Source organism: Sycon ciliatum, chromosome 1 (assembly GCF_964019385.1).
Source record: "Sycon ciliatum chromosome 1, ocSycCili1.1, whole genome shotgun sequence".
NCBI lineage: Eukaryota > Metazoa > Porifera > Calcarea > Leucosolenida > Sycettidae > Sycon > Sycon ciliatum.
In genome coordinates this window covers 61,332,241-61,351,549 of record NC_088643.1, presented here as the reverse complement: position 1 = coordinate 61,351,549, position 19,309 = coordinate 61,332,241, and the positions used below count along the sequence as shown (strand labels likewise).

The 19,309-nt window shown below is 47.1% G+C and overlaps 1 protein-coding gene across 1 annotated transcript; it reads left to right on the top strand.

Annotated features, from left to right (window-relative positions):
* The first annotated feature begins 1,042 nt into the window (after positions 1-1,042).
* On the top strand, positions 1,043-10,230 carry LOC135804718 (uncharacterized). The gene is made up of 5 exons (XM_065318661.1): positions 1,043-1,509; positions 4,759-4,836; positions 6,348-6,389; positions 8,107-8,388; positions 9,761-10,230. Exons 1-5 carry the CDS (start codon positions 1,199-1,201, stop codon positions 9,831-9,833), a joined length of 786 nt encoding a protein of 261 aa, XP_065174733.1. The 5' UTR covers positions 1,043-1,198; the 3' UTR covers positions 9,834-10,230.
* The last annotated feature ends 9,079 nt before the right edge of the window (positions 10,231-19,309 follow it).

Here is a 19,309-nt window from a genome sequence, read left to right as displayed (position 1 = left end):
ATTCTGAAAAACCTCTACTGGTGCAGCCCCGTCGTAAAAGTAAGAAATTAGAACTGGCGCATTGTCCTCCCAAATGTGAACTGATCCACCTAAATCGCGATTGACGGGACCCGAACGCACCAGTAGCACGAGGTCGGGAGGGCACAGGATCACAGCCGGCGTCGGCGCTGATCAAGTTACCATACAACACTTTAGATCTACCCCGAAGCCCACCTTTGCCGCTTTGGCTTTGGCTATGGACCAGCGTCCCCAGCTGCATCCACAGGTAGGAACCTCGTGCTACTGGTGCGTTCGGGTCCCGTCAATCGCGATTTAGGTGGATCAGTTCACATTTGGGAGGACAATGCGCCAGTTCTAATTTCTTACTTTTACGACGGGGCTGCACCAGTAGAGGTTTTTCAGAATCGCTCACAGAGCGGTTTTTATATGGGTAATCAGTCGTTATTCTTGCCTTTTGGCTATTGAACATGAAAACGCAGCAAATGTGCATCTAATTTTTTTTCACGGTTCGCGTGAGACTCGGCTGGAAGCCGGGTTTTCCGCATCCGTAGGAACGCCACCACCCTTCAAGGATCAAGGCGCAGATGCAGCTCCTAAAGCGGTGGGAGGTGAGTAGATCAGCTCACCAGCAAGTGGTCAAAGACCGAAAATCCCATTCACTGCATCCATGTTTTCCTCGTGTGCATCTACATGTTACACAATAGCCAGCCAGGTCTTGATAATTTTCCACCTTGTCACGAGTGTTGTTATCTCATTATCTTTACGCCAGTAGTACAATTATAAGTTTTAGTCTTTCCAACTATTAAATGAGCCATTCCCTGATGAGAAGGAACCGAAAACGTTCGGATACTTTTGTAGTTTTGACAAGTGCCTGTGACTGGATGTGACTGATACTGTCTGACTGGAGCCTCGCGGGGCCGGGGGGGGGGGGCGCGCGCGCTCGTGCGCCTGCGCAGTAGATTTGATGCAAAATGGCGCGACTTCGTTGGACTCGCGCTGAGATTTGAAGAGATGATTTTTTAAAACAATCATCTTTTATTTTGGAAGGTACTAGGTGTATTTGCGTGGCATGCACGCGCGCGTGGAGATAGTTAGAACATTCTGGCTTTAGCAAGCTGAGCAGGTTTTGCTCAGTAGCAAACTGCTGTGGATTCCCCTCTGTTACTGGTGTAGTCACTGGACTGTAGGAGAAATCACCATGACTCGCGTCTACGTTGGTAATTTAGATGTGCGTGCCTCGGAGCATGATGTGGAGAAAGAATTCGGATACTATGGCCGTTTGCGGGAGGTGTGGGTTGCCAGAACTCCTCCTGGTTTTGCATTTGTTGAGTTTGAGGACACTAGAGATGCTACAGATGCTGTAAGACAAATGGATGGTCGTAGAATCTGCAACCAACGTGTGAGAGTGGAACATGCGCGAGGACCACCACGTGGACGAGGTGGTAGTAGTTATCGGAGTAGTACTGGTAGAAGCGGTAGATTTGACGGTCCCCCTCCTCGTGATGAGCGGTGAGTTCGGAAGAGGGTTATGTGGACTACTAGTACATGCATTAATAACTTCAGAAATGTATTGGATACTACATGTACTAGTACTAGTACTCATGCATGTAAAGAATTGTTGATATTTTGTGTACTTAAACGTTATGTACTCTTGGTAGGGAGGTTTAGTCCCACGTAACGGATACGGGAACGTGGGTGATACACGTAATGGGCCATTCACACTACGCCCAAAACGTGGCGTACGTGACGTTTTCGTCCGGATAGCCATGACAACATGGAACGTGGCAGGAAAATCGTACCCCTGATACGAAAACGTAGACGACGTATCCAGACCCCTGTGCCGAGTTTCGTTCTGTCGTTCCCAGCAGTTTGTGTCCAAAAGAAGCTGTATACACAGCTGTTCGAGCAGGGTGTACGTGCCTGTGTGAATGCAGCTGCATGAAAACGACGTCTGCCAGTACGTCGTATTCCAAAACGTGACGCGTATTGTAACGTAGAGTATGAATAGCCTATAAATTCCTGCAATGGACCCACGTTCGCAATGTTGTTTTTAGTCACACGGAACAAACAAAAGCGTGAAGCGAAAGGTCCAAACTTGGTCAAAGACGAAGCTTAGAAGCTCATCGAATATTTTGATTTCGTGCTTCGGAAACTTCTTCAGCTGAGCACCCTCACAGCTTGCAAAATGCGCTTCATTCTGATTTTCACCCACGTTCTGGCGGAACGTGGGTGAGCCTCCATACACGGTATGTCGTGAATCAGAAACCGTCTGTACGTGGGTCACTGAGTACCACGTGGTACACACACGTAAAGTACACACGGATTACGTGGGACTATACCTCCCTATTATGTACTTTATGCATTCTGTTGTACGCATACTTGCTTGAAAATCAGGAAGTAATCATTATGCAGCTTGTATTGTATATGGACGTGTAGATGCTGGCTGTAGGTACATGTACATGTATAGAGCTTTTTCAAAGACGGATCAACGGTCACTTTTGGGGATCATATGCGAGAAATGTTTTGAATCGCTGTTGAATCAGAACAGGCGAAGCCCAGGTTGCATTCAGTTTGTACGGGAATGGACGCGTGGAGGTGAAAGAAGCACTAGGTTGGCGCTAAACTTCATGTTCGATACTTCTGTTGAGTCAGAGCAGCTGTCAGGAAGCCCTTCATGGTTTGAGCGAAAAAGAACAAGCTTCGAAATTGCTCCAAGCGATGGTGGAGACAAACCGGTCACATTCCGTATACTTGTGCTATGTAGGTCCAAGAGAAAACTCTTCACTTTAGTGTCGACCGATTGCCGAATCGATACAATAAGTGGCTTTTGAGTTACGGTGCTCCTAACTTTCGTCACGGTCAATTGGTGTGCAGGGCGCGATACGTGACTCAACGGCCGGGATTTTCCCTGATCACGCCCGCTGTTGGTAAGGATTAGGGCTCAAACGGTCACGGTTTTACCCCCAACGGTTAACTGCTAAGCTAACGGTCGGTTTAACGGTTATAACCTATAAGCCACGGCAATCCTGCGGACTCTTTTTTAACCGTATATTTGACTATACTTATTCAAAAAATGTACCCTATTCAGTACAACGCACACATGACTGTGATTGTACATTCTCTTGCATGCTCTTTCATACATACTCTCACACCAAGAGACGAGATATGACCGAGTTGACAGCCCAGAAATTGCGTACGCGTGCGACAGCCTGCGAAAGTGCATACTTTACAACGACCTGATACTTGAAAAATTGACTGAAAAGTCACTGCGTAACCGTTATCTTTATCGGTTAACCGTTAATTCTTCGTAACCGGTCTGCAACCGGTTAATCGGACTAACCGTTTGAGCCGTAGTAAGGATACACTCATTCAAATTCAAACTAATACTCCCGGGAGTGACTACATTTGAGAGCTTCATGCGAGCAAGGAGAGGGAAATGGCGGATGGAGATCAATCGAGAGCGCAAGCCCGCGCTGAAACGCCTTCGCTGGCTTGCAGTGCTGGTCCAGTGCATCCTATGGGATTGAGTTTGGGTCCATGCTGTTCCTCTCGTCACGAGCTTTCCAGGATGCCGAAGATGTGGGGTATTGTCCAAGGGAAAATAGATGTTCGTTAAAATATCGGTCTTACAGTATACATGAACGTAAAACTTCCAGAACCTCTAGTCTTCATGACGCTGAATCAAATGGTCTTGGTCCACGAAGGCTGCGATGCAGCGTTCAGCCTGTGTTCCCAACTGGCGCGTGGACGCGGTACGCTTGCGGTTCATGCGTGCCCAATTGCGCGCTCAGGCTTTCACAAAAAAAACAGCAACCCGAGTCGTGTTTAGCGCGTGCGACACCTTCGAGTACTAATGTTTTGACCCCGCCAGTCAAAGTGACTGGCATGTACGCAGGTACGCGCCTGATACGCGCTGAAAATTCCAACATGTTTGAATGTCCGTTTCGGCGCGTTTCCGTACGCATGGCGCCCCAAAAGCCAGGGAAAATACGCACAAACGCTTGGTTTCACGCGTACACGCGTCAGTTGTGAACACAGCTTTATTCGTGAACTATTCGTGGTCAAACACGTACCCTTTGGCCCATGCCCACTGGAGGTTGCAGGTTGTTATCTGCATGGTGCACTGCATTCACTGACACAGTGACTGGTGTACTAGTATGCATCTGTACTGGACCGCATTCAATTGGGAATAACGGTCAAATGCTGTATCGCAGCCTCCTCGAACCAAGACCATTCGATTCAGCGTCCAGAAGACTACAGGTTCTGTGAGTTTCACGTTTATAGTTCATTCATGTTCATGCTTCTATAGAACGGAGTAACGATTTCAGTGAAAATTTCCACACGAATCACCATATACTTTTGAAGTAGTAGGGTGCACTCGCCCACTTTTTGGGGAAGTGTGCAATTTCGATTGGGAATACACGACAAAAGGCGTAGCTTCCTCGGACCAAGACCATTCCACTCAGCACTCCGAAGACTACAAGATTGCAAAGTAGCCATCTGCTTGCAACTGATGCATTCCAATGCTTGGGAACTTGAAGCTTGTGTTCGTGTCATGCCAGAATCCTGCAGCCAGTGGGTGACACACAGAGTGCATGGTAGGAAAACCACTGTTTTTTTTGTGTTGTAGAGTGACCCAGCTTTCTTTCACATTGTGCGTCCTGATAAAAATTCACATGAAGTACATTGTAGTCATTGCTGCTTGCAACCCTTGTGGTGATCTAGTTCATCTTTGCTTCTTTCCAATTTTCCGTACAGGTGTTACAACTGCGGGCGAAATGGCCATTATGCAAGAGACTGCCGCTCTCGAGATGGTGATAGGGATCGTGATAACAGGTAACCGGCACTTCTTTGTGTGTGGGCGGGTGTATGCTTGATGTGTATATGAATGTGTTGGTCATTGCTTGACCCTGTTTGCACCATTTACTATTGGCATGTGCAGTGGTATGTAGATTCTCTTGTTTGGAGATGGCCACAAAATTAATGAAGAGTTTACTGGTTGTAATGTATTGTGAGTGATGTTGCTTCATGTATTGGGCGCTCTACTTTACGTTAAGTTAATGTGAGATTCCCATCTGTGCCGAATCCACTTTACTAGAGTTGTGCATCCAACATGACAACCTGTATTCTGTGTAGTTATCCCGCTTTTATTGTTGCCCATTTCATGGACCCTATGTGAGTTGTTTGGGGCACGGAATTTTCGATAGGATGACTTTTCATTGAGTAGAAATAGGTAGGTAACCTTTTGAGATCTGTTGTGGCGCATACTCGCACAGCATATTGCTCAATATGTTGTCTGGAAACTGATCTAAATTTGATGACGCTTGTTTACAGGCATCGTTTGGTACTTACACTAGTTCGGGTGATCGTCTAACGCAATGCCTGTTCGGTCTACTTGTGAAGATGGTGGTTGCTGGGCAGCTCGCACGCCACCAACCCTGCACAGTGCATAGTCTTACACCACGTCGCAGCGCTAGGCATGCAGCATGGTGACGCCCTCCACCGTGCCGGCCGCCACTGTTGTGAAAACGACCACCCAGGGCAACGGCTTTCTAACCCGTGTGCGCGCGCCGCCGACGCTCTCAAAGTCGCTACTCGTGCGTCTCCCATCGCATGTTGATTTGTGTCAAAGGCGACTTCTCACAACTTAGCTGGGCGCTACGTCACGCGTAAATTCTCTGTTGAGGCGCTGGTGTGTTTCGCCAGCCATGCGCCGTGAAGTTTACGAATTGATGGACGGTACTCGTATATAAGTAGGTGTGTTCTTTTCTTGATCATGTCTGGTATGGTTATTTCATGTTCATCACAGAATGAGCTTAGAGAAAGTAATGCTACTGGCTTTCTCTTGGAATCCAAAATGCAGTATTTCTTAGTATGCTTGGGGTTTAGCTGATGTGGTATACAGTGTGGCATAGATTCTTATGGCGGTTCCTGTTAGCCTCTGCGCTGCAGACGCACATCGGGCTCTCTTAGTGGGATGGAGCCGTCCTTGATATCGCTAGTTGTGATGAGTGCTTTCGATCATTGGCGAGCCGAGGTCATCAAAGTTGCCGAGTCCAGTTCAGCTATGTTCTGCATTCTGCCAAGCCACCACCACCCCGCACCCATTCGTCCGATGCCAACAACAAGCTCCCTCTGTGCATTTGCGTCTGTACTGCCGACCGTGTGCCGTCACCTTAGGGAACCGTTGTTAGATCTGTGCCACATTAATGTCCCTTTCAGCTTTGCCGATTTGACTGCACCCACTGCTTTAATTTGCAGAGACCTCATTTCCATTCTCTTCAATAGAACTTTTGTTTATAACTTCGACACTAACATTCGTTCTTTTCATGCTTTTCCCTTTCAAGATCTCGCTCAAGACATGACACGGACCGCCGTCGTCCTGCCAGGTAACGATTTGCCCAGTCATGTTATGTATGTAGGCAAGAGTACATAACCAAGAGCGTGCAACTCCTATCTTGAGCTGCGATGGGTTCACCCACGGCGGAATTTTTTTATTGCGTCATTCTTTGGCAGGAGTATGATGAAGTGCGTATGCTTTCCCGCGCTTGTTTTGTAGATACGGTGAGAGCTCATCAGGTTCAGACACATTGATCTATCATCCGTTGTTCTGCTTCGACTACCATAGCTGTAATGACTAATGTACAAATTAGTTGTACTTTGATCTCTGGTTATGCATGATGGCATCAGTGAGCCAAACCGCCGCCAAAGACTGATGTCATAAAAAATCCGCCGTGGGCTGGGAGATCGTCGAGTTGCACACTCTTGGTTATGTACTCTTGATGTAGGAGATGTGCTTGGTGTGTGTTACTTGTCACGTCTGTATGCCAATGGTGCCCATTAGTCTGTACCGATCTGCAGCTATTCTCAGCGAGGGCACTCGTTATTACTGGTACTGCAGTAGCAGCAGTGCTTTGCTCTTCGAGTGTTTCAATAGCTACACTGTACCTGTAGGCTCATACTTCAAATATCCCACATAGTTCAAAACCTTTTGCAGTACCGATCTTCTGCATCTCACTTCACTTCAAATTTGAACGCATAATTCGAAGTACAAAAAAATGCACCCGCTGGATATTTCGAACTCTGCCACCATACAGAGGTTCGGTTTACAGTACGGTGACTGTTACCCTTGAGCGCTTGTTATAAGTTATTTCAAAGAGAGGTGGAGTTACTTAACTTGCAGTTCATCGAAGTTCTATCTTTTCTCCTTCTCCAGCCAAGAGTACCATTAGCTCAAAAATCGATCCCTGGTCCACTCCAGGATCGACAAAAACATTCAAGAACCGCCTTGTCTCGAAATGGATTGGCTTTTCTTTTCAGCTCATGTCTGGAGGTGTATGTGAAAAATTTCGCTGTCGGTTGAAACTTGAAAGTCTTAAAAATTGTTAGTGTTTATGCTCCACTTCTGCTATTCAGAATGAAATGCTGCTCTCCCACTTACTTTCACGACTTGGGTTAGGCTGCCCTTTTCTTTCCCATCGAAATCATTTCAGGACAGCAGCAGTAACTGCCAACTTCTTCGCTAGAGCATGATGGTGTCAATGGCTTTGTGTCCAGTGTTTTGACGAAATAGAGATGCCAGGAGTTGTGCATCAGACCAACTGTGTTGTGCAGATACGAATAAAATGTGCAAAAGTAATCAGTATGCAATGTCCAGCATTTTGACATTCTTCGAAGTACATATCAGGCATGGAGGTTGCAGTTGGGTAATTGGTATACACTCATACTACCTCTCTTATCCGGGCGCTTCGGGACCGGACACTGCCCGTAACTTCGAGGGTGCCCGTAACTCTGAATCACATACATTTTGATTGGGAAAAGGCCATCGATATGGCATATGACGTCAATATTTCTACGAAAAGTGACAAAAGAGTAGTAATATTTCCCCTGAAACTCGCCCAAATAGTGCCCGGTCGACCGAAGTGCCCGTAACTTCGAAGTCCGGATAAGCGAGGTATGAGTGTAATTTGAAGTAAGTTGAAGCCTAGAAATCTGAGGTTCAAATTAAAGGGAGCCTTGGTTTTCCTGTATCAGATTGGTCCTGTTTCTTGCCTGTTATAGTTTCCCCAGCAGCTGACATTCTGTACTGATTTAATTTTGCTGCAGGAGCGTGAGCAGATCACCTATCCGTGGCCGTCGCAGATCATACAGTGAATCACCACGTCGCAGATCAGCCAGTCGGTCACCCCGGGCCCGTTCCCGCTCTCCTCGAGGGAGAGCTGGCAGCCGATCTCCACGTCGCCGATCCCCAAGTCGGTCGCCATCTCCCCGACAGCAGCGATCCATGTCCCCGCGTCGCTCTGCGAGCCCATACCAGGATAGGCGTCGCTCTGCTAGCCCGTACCAGGGTCGATCTCGTTCGCCGTCTGCCGGCCGTAATAGTCGCGGGTGAGCAGCTGTATATTTGTCATACAGCTAGTTGCAGTGCAACTGCAGAATGCCGTTCCCCAAGGGATGTAAAAATCTGTACTTTATAGTTGAGGTCAAATGACTGCTGTAGTACACTTCAGAGTCCTCAAAACTACTTTATATACTGGTATCCCATACCCAAACAGCAAAGGCACTGCCTCACATGAGAGTGCTCATCTACTACAAGAGCAGGAGCGAAATACTCAATCTGCAGACAGAAATGTTTCGTCCTTTGTGGACTCCTCAGCGCAGCACAGAGAAGATGAGGCCGAACATACATACGTACATCTTGATCTTGCTGCCAAGTCTGGCTACGCAGTCCCCGAAGGGACAAGTCAAATGGTACTAGTCACCCTGCTGCATCGGTGGCGTGTCCGGCCGCTAGTCGAGCGCAAGGTCCGGTGACAGGCGGAGCACTCCAGGGGTGGTGCCGCTGTAGTTTACGTACATACATACACACATACATACATACCTACATGTACATAATGAGTGTTTTTGAACACGAAACTCGGAGTAACGAGAAAGCTTTTTAGTCTCTGTTGATCTGCCTTGTGTAGTACGCTCTGCCCTTGTTAAGGTATTGGGCACTATTTGCAGCAAGGACTTCAGACACTCTGTGTACATACATGTACATGTTTTATCCATGGTGCTGTATAATGAAGTTTCACTGTAGGATGCAGTGAATGGGATTTTCGGTCTTTGACCACTTTGTGGTGGGTCTGATCTACTCACCTCCCACCGCTTAGGAGCTGCATCTGCGCCTTGATCCAAGAGGGTGGTGGCGTTCCTGCGGATGCGGAAAACTGGGCCTTTGGCCGAGTGTCACGCGAACCGTAAATTTTTTTAGCAAGACGAATTTTGCATTCGTGTTCGCACTCCATTGAAAGACGAACTCAGTGACTAAATAATTTTGCGCTATGCTGAGGATGAGCAAACGAAATCCGCACTTGCATGACGTTGACAATTCGGACATGTGTCCAGACAGTTCAATGTAGTAAATTGATGACTCTCCTGACTCGAATCCGTGCTTCGTGTTTCAACTGCTTTTCCGAACAAATAATGTGAAAGTTCGCGATCCAGTTCGCGAACCGAACAAATGTTCGCAAAGTCGAACACGAAATTCGTGATGCTAGACCTCCTTATATCTCTGTAGCATGGCTTTTTTGTGCAATTTTTTTTGTGCGGAAATCCTGTTAGGAGTTGTACAGCATTTCTGCCGAATTTTCTGGCACGAAAAGCGGCTCTGATTATCAGTGGGAAGTGTGCCTCCTTCTGTTTCCACTGGCAGTTAAAAAGAGTGTGTCTGTGTGCTGTGTTTCCTGGCTTGCGTGGGCATCTTGTTTGCCTTTAGATCTCGCTCTCCCTCTGCAGATCGGTATATCCAGGAGCCCCGCGATCGCCATTCCGGCAGAGAATCTGACTGAGGACAGGTGTCTACTACCTCTTTTGTGACCAGGTGTTGTTTGCCATGTCGTCATCTTGTTTTAGAATTAGGATCTTCTTTGTCTTCCTCCAAAGAGCTGCACCTCTGTAGCGGTTTTCTTAGCTCTTTTAACGATCTTCTTTACGTGCCTTTATGCAGACGTCCTTGTTTTACTACTTTGGTTTTGTTTCCTCACTGTGCGTTGAGTGACCTGAACTGTCTGCAGCGATTTGGTTTTAGTAAGCAGTTTCTTAGGAACAGTATTGGGTGGGTGTGTACACGTGCTCAGGCACTCTGGCCTACTCGTATACTGTTAGTTTTGTTTGTCTTTCTTTATGTACTGGAGCTGTTGAGGGTTTGAAATGTGAATCACTTTTATTAAAGTCCGCTGTATCTTCTCTTGTGCATTGCTGCTTTCGGGTACGAGAGTTGAAACAATGCATGCACCGTTTCCACTATCACCAACGGTTTGGCATTTAGTTTACTTTGTGGGGGCATTGCAGGGTACTATAGTATGCAATGATTCATGATGACCTAGATCACTCGTGCGAGGAACACTTGCATCATAACAATGACAACTAACGTGTTACTTGAAATTCTGTCAGGACAACACTGTGTACACTGTGTACATGTACGCGCAAGTTGCACACTCCGATGGGGGTCATTGTGTTGTCTCGATGCAGTCAGACCTCGCTTATCCGCTCCTCTTTTATCCGGATCCCTCGCCATCCAGAAGAAACCCGTTGGTTGCCGATTTACAGCATATGTCATGCATACATACAGTATGTGTGTTCGATTATCCGGTTCCCTCGCTTATCTGACTGTACTCTAAGGGTGCGTTCTTAGCTTCTAGGAGAAGAAGAAAAGAGAAGTCGAAGAAACTGGGATAATTCAAGAACGGGTCTCAAAGAATTCGGAGATATTTTGCACATGTCAAGCAAAATGAAGCGCCAAAGTGGCCACGATCTTGAGTGATGAATGTAGTATGCGAAAAGGGAAATGCGTACACTACTGATGAACACGTGGCTTTTATTCGTAGTTCGTATGCGCTGATCCCAAACCGCGGGAATCTCCAAGTTTCAACCACCTCTGAAGCTTGGAGAGCTTTGGAGAGCCTCCTAAAAGTCTGAGAGGATATAAGAACAGCTCTCGAACTGTTCGAAGAGTCTCCATCTAACTTTTGCGAGAGGATTTAAGAACGCACCCTAATTTCATAAATTTTTTGGTGCTCAATATTTTCGGTATGAGTGCAAAAGGCCAGGTACTATAGGTGAGGTGAACAGAAATTTTAGGTACAGAGAAGCAGTTCCCTATAGGGCTTGAAAGTGCTACGTCACAGCATAGCAACAATTTCAAAAATTGGATCCACTTGGATCCAGTTTTTGTATGGATCCAAGCACATTTCAAGCCGTCTTACTCACAGCAACGTGATATAACCAGTGAAACTGACTGATTTGGCTAGTGGGGGCGGGGTTACAACTGGTGGCGAAGTAAAAGTCACCCCTGCATACGACATGAGTGGGTTGCTATGCACCCATATACTGAGGCAATAGCAAAGTCACACCTTACTCCTTAGTACATGTGTGGATCCAAAATAGAAATCTGATGTCAACTTACTACTCCCTGGCGATAAAGCCTCTTGTACGGGCAAAAGCAACACAATAGAGAGGTTAAGTTACACGTTTTTTGCCCTTTTTCAAAACGCGGTGCAAATCTCACGTTACGTGTAATTTTTAGAGGTTAAGTTACACGTGCGACGTGACGTGAAATTTTGCCTGGCAGGATTCGGGTTTAGTTCGCACAAATATCAAATCTTCCAACAAACTTGATAAATCTCGATAAAATTCCGGAAACTCACACAAATTCGGTCGGGATAACCAAGCGAAACTTCCAAAAACTCACGTCATGAACTTACGTGCGGGACAGTCAACTCACGTAAAACACGTCAAATTTTACGTGAGTTTTTTCACTTTTTGACGTAAAAGTTCACGGACGTAAGACTTTTACGTGAAACTTAACCTCTCTAATGATGAGAAACCAGGGTATGATAGGAACTGATAATATTAAAAATAGTACACAGGTGTGGAAAATATGTCTCCGGAATGGCGAGAGTCACACTAAAACACAAATGGTTTTAGATCCGGCTTTCAACCACTGCCAGCTCCCTGAGCTCGTTAGCTGGACGATGGTATGCCGACCGAGACCCACGGACACACATGACAGCGGACCGGAGCAGCGCGAAAGACAGCCTGCAGCGCACATATGCAACATGGTGTGCATAGGGCATGCTGGAATCAGCCCTGGCAAGCAAGCCACAGAGGCTTTCACATTCAGGGGCGGCAACACCAGCGGGCTGAATGTGCCACGATCCACATTGAGGATTCGCTCTCCGTACTGCAGCTTCTTCTGGCGCTCGTGCTGAAGCAGTAGGGCATCCAGTGGTTGGGCCGAGTAGGACGCCGCATCAGGATGAAAGACGCGTACATCAAAGAAAGCATCCTGTGCTCGGGTCCAGAAGCCACGGGCACGGACATCAGCGCGGGCATCCTCGGTGGTGTTTGTCGATGCAGCCGTAAACACCTCTCCAGAGAGCGGGGCTAGCTGAGGCTCGATTGCCACTGCGTGGCAGACCTCCGTGAGTAGCTCCCCTACCATGTCACGGACTTCGTTATGGCGGATTGTAGGGAAGCCACCCCGGGGGCAACACATGGCATGAGCAGTGGAGAACAGAACTCCGCAGGCACACTTCGTGGGGACATCGAGGAGAGGCCAGTCATACCGCAATGCAAGGCCGTCCCTGAACTCCTGCTTCGAGAGGTGGAACCCATGTTCCTTGAGAGGAAGAGCAGTGAGCCAGGAAGAGGGGCCTTTGCGGGACAGCTCATCCATACGACGGGCCAAGGGGCGGTCCCCAGCTTCTCGGAGAGCAGCGAAAGAGGCAGCACTAGCTTTCTTGGAGGACTTGGCAGCAGATGCTCTCTCACGGCGGGCTAGCTGATCCACAAAGTCGCAGGAATGATGCTGCCACTCTCGATCGTGCTGGTGGATGATCTCGTCAACCTGGCTGCTCGTGATGACTTGGGAAGCCTGCAGTTGGGAGGTAGCAATTTCTTTGAAGTATGGCAAACCGATTCCACCGAGCCGGCAAGGTAGCCGTAGAAGAGAGAGGTCATCCGCCGTGAATGTGCGTTCCCTGTCAGAGCCGGAAGGAAGTGCTCCGTGACCGTGTCATCCAGGCGCTGCAGCTGTTCAGCTGAGAACTCCAGTGTACGAAGGAGATATGTCCATCGACCACGCAATCCGTGTGTGAGGGCGGCATACGCCGCATGAGGTTCGGTAGTGGCAATCTCGGACAGTCGCATAAGCTCCTGCTGCCAGTCTTGTACTTTCCCAGCTGTGTAGCCAGCGATGAAATCCGGTGTCCCTATAGCGGCACCCAGGTAGCGTGCTCCATCCGTGACCACTTCAATGCCAGTTCCTGCAAAGACACTGTGGGCCAGGTTGAGCAGGTCAGGCTTGACGAGGAGGAGAGTCTTCGAGGCGTTGACATGATAACCGTAACTACCCCTGGCCGTTTTTGACGTCATCACTTTCAAGCCCTATTGGATTGTGCGTTTGTTCGGTGTAAATTAATAATTAATTACTATTTTTACGTACATGTAGGTATGAAACAGACGAACCGAAAGTACAGAAAATTTGTGAAATTACAACATTTACACCCAAGTACCTAGTGACGTCACGCCGGACTTGACCTCCACGCGTCTACGCGCGTACAGTCATCATGGTCATCAGGTGATTCGTCGTCAAAAACGAAGTCAAGCACGTAGATTCTACGTCCTCTGCTGTGCTAGTGGCGGCGGAGGCACGCAATGTGCCACGCATCCAGTGAACCTGCAGTGATCTTACTGAGTGACAGACTCTGTATAATCATTACTGTATTTATCAAGAGTACATAAGTATAGAATAAACACCGATGTCGTAGTGTTTATGGGAATATAAATACTGCTATAAAAACCGAGGCGTAGCCGAGGTTTTTATAGACAGTGTTTATATTCCCATAAACACAAGACAGAGGTGTTTATTCTATTTATACCTAGCTTCGTTTTTGGCCTGAAATACTGGTCCGAAATAGCTATTTTAGTATCCCAGTATACAATAGTATACTATTATGTGTAGGTAGTATTGCGTATTCCAGACCTAAGACCTTTCTTTCAACCGACATCTGCATCAACACCCTGGTGGCTGGGTGGTCAAGATAGGTGCTTGGGAATCTTATGGTTCTAGGTTCGATTCCTGCTGAAACTTCTTTCTTCTCTTCAATTTTTTTCTTTTTCAATTGGAGAGAAAATTTCTAAGTCCCTTGAAAGTTGAAAAGTTACAACCTCTAAGTGGGTAATATAGCAAAGTATATACCCCAAGTTAAAGTGGTGAATATGGAGATATATTCACCAGTTATAGATCACAGGAATTAGTGGGGGTTAATATGAGCTGGGTATAATTCATCATAAACCTGTACTCTTGGTATTATTCCCGTAGCTATGCAGAAGACGTTACTTCAGTAACGTCTGGCGCTAGCCAGGGTCCACACAGCTTTAATTCCCATAGCTATGCAGAAGACGTTACTTCAGTAACGTCTGGCGCTAGCCAGGGTCCACACAGCTTTAATTTGGTGTTTGTTTGTTTGTTTGTTTGTGTCACGGCTGGAGCTATCCCGTATCTGTCCCGTATCTGTGACTACAAAGGCTCTACAGGATTGTACATAACAGCTGTCCACAATATTTGCGGGCTCCTGTATCTGTCCCGTACCGTACCAATATTCGTCGTATTATGTATACGACTCCCTGATGTAGAGCTAGAGGGAGATTTGGAAAGAAATAGGGAGACGAAGAGGATATTAAATTAGAATAGACGCCGATTAGGTGATAGGATGCGTCAGCATAAACATACTTTGGAAGAGAGATCCCGTCGTCTCCAAAATAAGCGTGAACGAGCGATTCAGTGCTGGTCACAGGAAACGTCGGAAGAGAGATCCCGTCGACTCCAGAACGCCCGTGATCGGTAGAGTCCGGCGATACCAGGCAACGTCAGGACAGACATCCCTTTGAGTCCAGAACGCCCGTGATCGGCAGAGTCTAAGCCGATCCCAGGAAACGTCAGGACAGACATCTCGTCGAGTCCAGAACGTCCGTGATCGGCAGAGTCAGCGCCGGTCCCAGTAAACGTCAGGACAGACATCCCGTCGACGCGCAGAAAAACTAAATCTGCAGCCTCTTTTGCCGTCGAACAGGATACGTTTTATATAGGAGACTGTAAATTTATGTAATGTCCAAATTTCGACGTGAGCAGCAGGTCACTCGCGTTGATTTTTCGACGTGCGAGCCAAATAACGCGAGCTGAACTTTCGCGTCGCAGACATCCCGTCGACGCGCAGAAAAACTAAATCTGCAGCCTCTTTTGCCGTCGGACAGGATACGTATTTTAGGAGACTGTAAAGTTATGTGATGTGCTCCACAGGCAACCATGCATTCGGCGTCGTCATTGGCTCAACAGGTCAATGCACATGTATTACTACAAAAAGGCCAGAAAATCCGATCACTGTATTAAGTACTAGTACTCCTTTGTAGGGTCAAAAATCGAAGTTTAGAAATCGGCTTTTTGACTCTTTCAGTGGACGCACAAGGCCCTGAACCTGTGGAATCCAAAATTTGAGGCGAATCGGCACAGTCTTTGCAGAGTTACAGGCCAGTGAAGTGCGTGGGTATGTACGATGTACGCACTGCAGCGTGACCATGCTAGCTGTCACTAGTGTCAGAAGAGCAAAAATGAGTACTCATGCCACGTGGCACAAATTCAAATATTCGTTACCATGACTGCACAAAATGGCGACCCAGCGTAAAAACTGGGTTCCCTTGTGCTTTTTGCATCACAAACAGCAACTATTCTGCACTCGCTGTGCTGAGCTTGAAGATGGGAAACAAAAAAATGGAAAGGTAGATACTACGTTGCCAAAAAGAAGAAATATTATGGAAAGAAGCCTGAAACAGCTCCCGATCCTAACCCTGTTCCTGTGGAAGCGGAGCCAGAAGATATTGGACGTAGCTCTTCATTTGCAAAGCTCGTCGGCTGCAAACCCTGGTGGGAGCAGGAGACATCAGACAGCGATGGCGATGTTGGAACGGAGTCTGATACCTCACTGACCTCGAACCCAGACACGAGTGACAGCAGTGATGACAGTGATTGTTTCGAGGCTGATGAGCCCCATACTGGTGCGGGAAACGTATTTTCGACTTGGAGCAGCTGCAGGAGATTCTGCTGAAATGTGTGTGCAGTTTGTAAAGTTGGCGGTATCATTTTGGAAAAGGAGAGACAGCAAGGCTTAGGATCACACATGGTCATATCCTGTTCATCAGAATCATGTCCTGGTGCTAATGTCAAGTTTTCATCGTCCATAATAAGAACAAGATTTTTTGACGTCAACCGATGCTCCGTTTTAGCTGCCAGGCCCATTGGCCGAGGACACTCTGGTCTCCAGAAATTCTGTGCCATTATGGACCTCCCCAAGCCTGTCAACAAGACGAACTTCCAGAAACACCAACAAGCTGCAATTGAGGCTGCACACACGGTTGGCGAGAAAAGCCGCAACTAAGCTGCCCAGCAGCTGTTAGCAGAAAATCCCGAAGCCAGAGGTTATCTACAAGTTGCTGGTGCCTGTTTACCGAAGACTGGCAGACCAGGCACTTCTGAAACGGTGCTTGCTTGGTGCCACACAAAATGCCAAAGAAGCATTCAATGGTGTCGTGTGGCGCATGTGCCCGAAGGAAGTCAATGCAGGTCGCTGTGTGGTGGAGCTCGCTGCAAATCTTGCTACATGCACTTTCAATGATGGTGCCATGAGCCTTTGTCAAGTTCTTGAGAGAAATGTCGTGTTCTGTTGGCCATAACACCATCAAGGCACTGAAGAAGGAGGATACGGACCGCATTGCACATGCCGAAGTGGCCAGTTCAGCATTGCAAAAAAACACAAGAAAGAAGAGGAGAAGAAAGAAAAAGGGCTGGGAAGAGCAAAGAACAGAGCAAGAAGGTGTCACATATGAGGCTGGTGGATTTTAGCTTGGTTTGGTGAGGTTTTGTTGCTGACATTACAGCTTATGCCTGCATTTTTGTCTGTTTTGGACCCCTTTTTTTCACTGTTTTTAGCCTACTGCGAGTGTGTTTTCTGAAGTTTTCTCTTGGATAAAGTGTCTGGACACCCCCCAAAGTATACATTTTTGGAAAGGTGATGCCCAGGCCTAGGGCACCTGGGTGTTTTCAAGAGCAACACTTTAACTGGAACAATCTTTGCCCTCTCTCAAATGTTGCAACACGGTCGCGTATTATATATGTTGTTTTATAAGGTGTATTGTGCGTCCTTTGTTCCTTTGGATGGACTTCTGCTGACCCAGGTGCCCTTCCCCAGACCTAGATGGTTTGGATCCAACAAATTTGGACCCATCAAATAGTCTTTTCCTGGACATTTTTTTAAGAAAATGTGTAGCCCGTCATATCGACAGAAAGTGTACATTCTGATTTACATTTTCCAAGGATCTCGCAAAGCATGACAATATATTTTCTGCTGTTGCAATCACTACTTTTTCATCTGTGTGTGGAGAAAATTTGGAGTGATTTGCTTGTGTGGGACCAAAGTAATGCCTCTTCTTGTGCGGTCGACCCAGATACAGCCGCGAAAAGAGTACTAGTACCTTAAAATCAACTAATGTTCGCTGGCGATTTAATTTCGCTGATTTCGCCGCTTGGTACCAACCGGCCAAAGTAAATCGCAGGCCAACGTTTGTCATATAGGCAAATGATGCATGATTGAGCAATGGATGCATGTGAGAGCAAAAATACCGATCGATTTCAAATTTGACGTGAAACTGCGCGTCACGTCGGAAATAACGTGCATCTTAACCTCTCTAATACTGTAATAGAGAGGTTTCTATTTCTCATCGGCCAAAATTTGTTGATTTACAATATAAGAAGATAAAAAGAAAAGAAGGAGCAAAACAAAAGTAGATGATTATTAGAGAAATGACAATCCGCAATAAATTCTGCAAATACTTTTGCCTAACTCATAAGCAAACCGATTGAAACGTTTTTGCAATACAGTGATGTGGCCAATCAACGAAAAAGACATTCCCATCAGTTCTTATAACATGTACGATGAGCTAGGCAAAAAAGCATAAAAGCATAGCGCAGGGCCCTGAGCTTCCAAGCTCTCTCGTTTGTTTGTTTGTTTGTTTGTTTGTTTGTTTGTTTGTGTCACGCCTGGCGCTATTCCGTATCTATCCCGTACCGTATCGCACAGCTGGCCATTTGCTGGCTCCCGTATCTGTCCCGTACCGTACCGTACCATCAAACACAGCTGGCTACAAACAGCTGGCCACAATATTATGTACATGTATACGACTCCCTGCGTGTTGCAACTGTGCTTGAAGGGGACGGTTGCACTTTTTGTAGCTCTGTTTTATGTATGGAATCGAGCATGAGTACGAGGACGAAAGTGCGGAATCGGAGCCCGACGCGCGCTAGCGCGGAGGGCTCCGATTCTAGCACTTGAGTCCGAGTACGAATGCTTTGATACCATTTCTGACATGCATTGCACGAACTACTTCGTACTACTAGTACTACTACATGTAGTACTTCACACATACCTAGTACCTACTCAAGGCACGCACACTAGACCAGACAAGGAACACAACTAGTCGCCAGTTTAGTACTTCAGACATGTTACATAATGACTAATGTACACAGTCACAACACAGAGATAAAACAAGGGCGGTCTAGTCAGCTAAAAACCAGGTCAGTTCAGCTTCTCTTCTTCGCAGTGACTACAGCCTACAGCCTACAGGTGCAGGTGAACATTGCAGTTTGCAAAAAAAAAAGCGGCCTCTGATGGCTGAATCGGAGCACGCCTACATTGTAGGCGTGCTCCGATTCAATCGGAGCACGCCTGGGCACGCCTGGGCGTGCTCCGATTGGAAAATCGGAGACCTGCAAGCGCTCACAGGTCTTCAGTGGCTGATTCAAAGCACGGCAAGTCGCGCTAGGATTCGCTGTTGCCATGTCGATTGTCATGTGACATGTCAGAAGTATGGAATCGAGCATGAGTACGAGGACGAAAGTGCGGAATCGGAGCCCGACGCGCGCTAGCGCGGAGGGCTCCGATTCTAGCACTTGAGTCCGAGTACGAATGCTTTGATACCATTTCTGACATGCATTGCACGAACTACTTCGTACTAGTACTAGTACTACTACATGTAGTACTTCACACATACCTAGTACCTACTCAAGGCACGCACACTAGACCAGACAAGGAACACAACTAGTCGCCATTACCAGTTTAGTACTTCAGACATGTTACATAATGACTGAGTTTTCTACTTCAGTCGTTCCTCTTACTAGTATAGTCCTGCCAAGGGGGTGGCTCTGAGTCCACCA

Bases quoted from the DNA above. Each gene is read 5' to 3' on its own strand.
- LOC135804718 (XM_065318661.1), top strand. From the start codon at position 1,199: ATGACTCGCGTCTACGTTGGTAATTTAGATGTGCGTGCCTCGGAGCAT. The intron at 4,837-6,347 runs GTAACCGGCACT...TTCCCTTTCAAG, and splicing joins GATAGGGATCGTGATAACAG to ATCTCGCTCAAGACATGACA. The intron at 8,389-9,760 runs GTGAGCAGCTGT...GTTTGCCTTTAG, and splicing joins GCCGGCCGTAATAGTCGCGG to ATCTCGCTCTCCCTCTGCAG.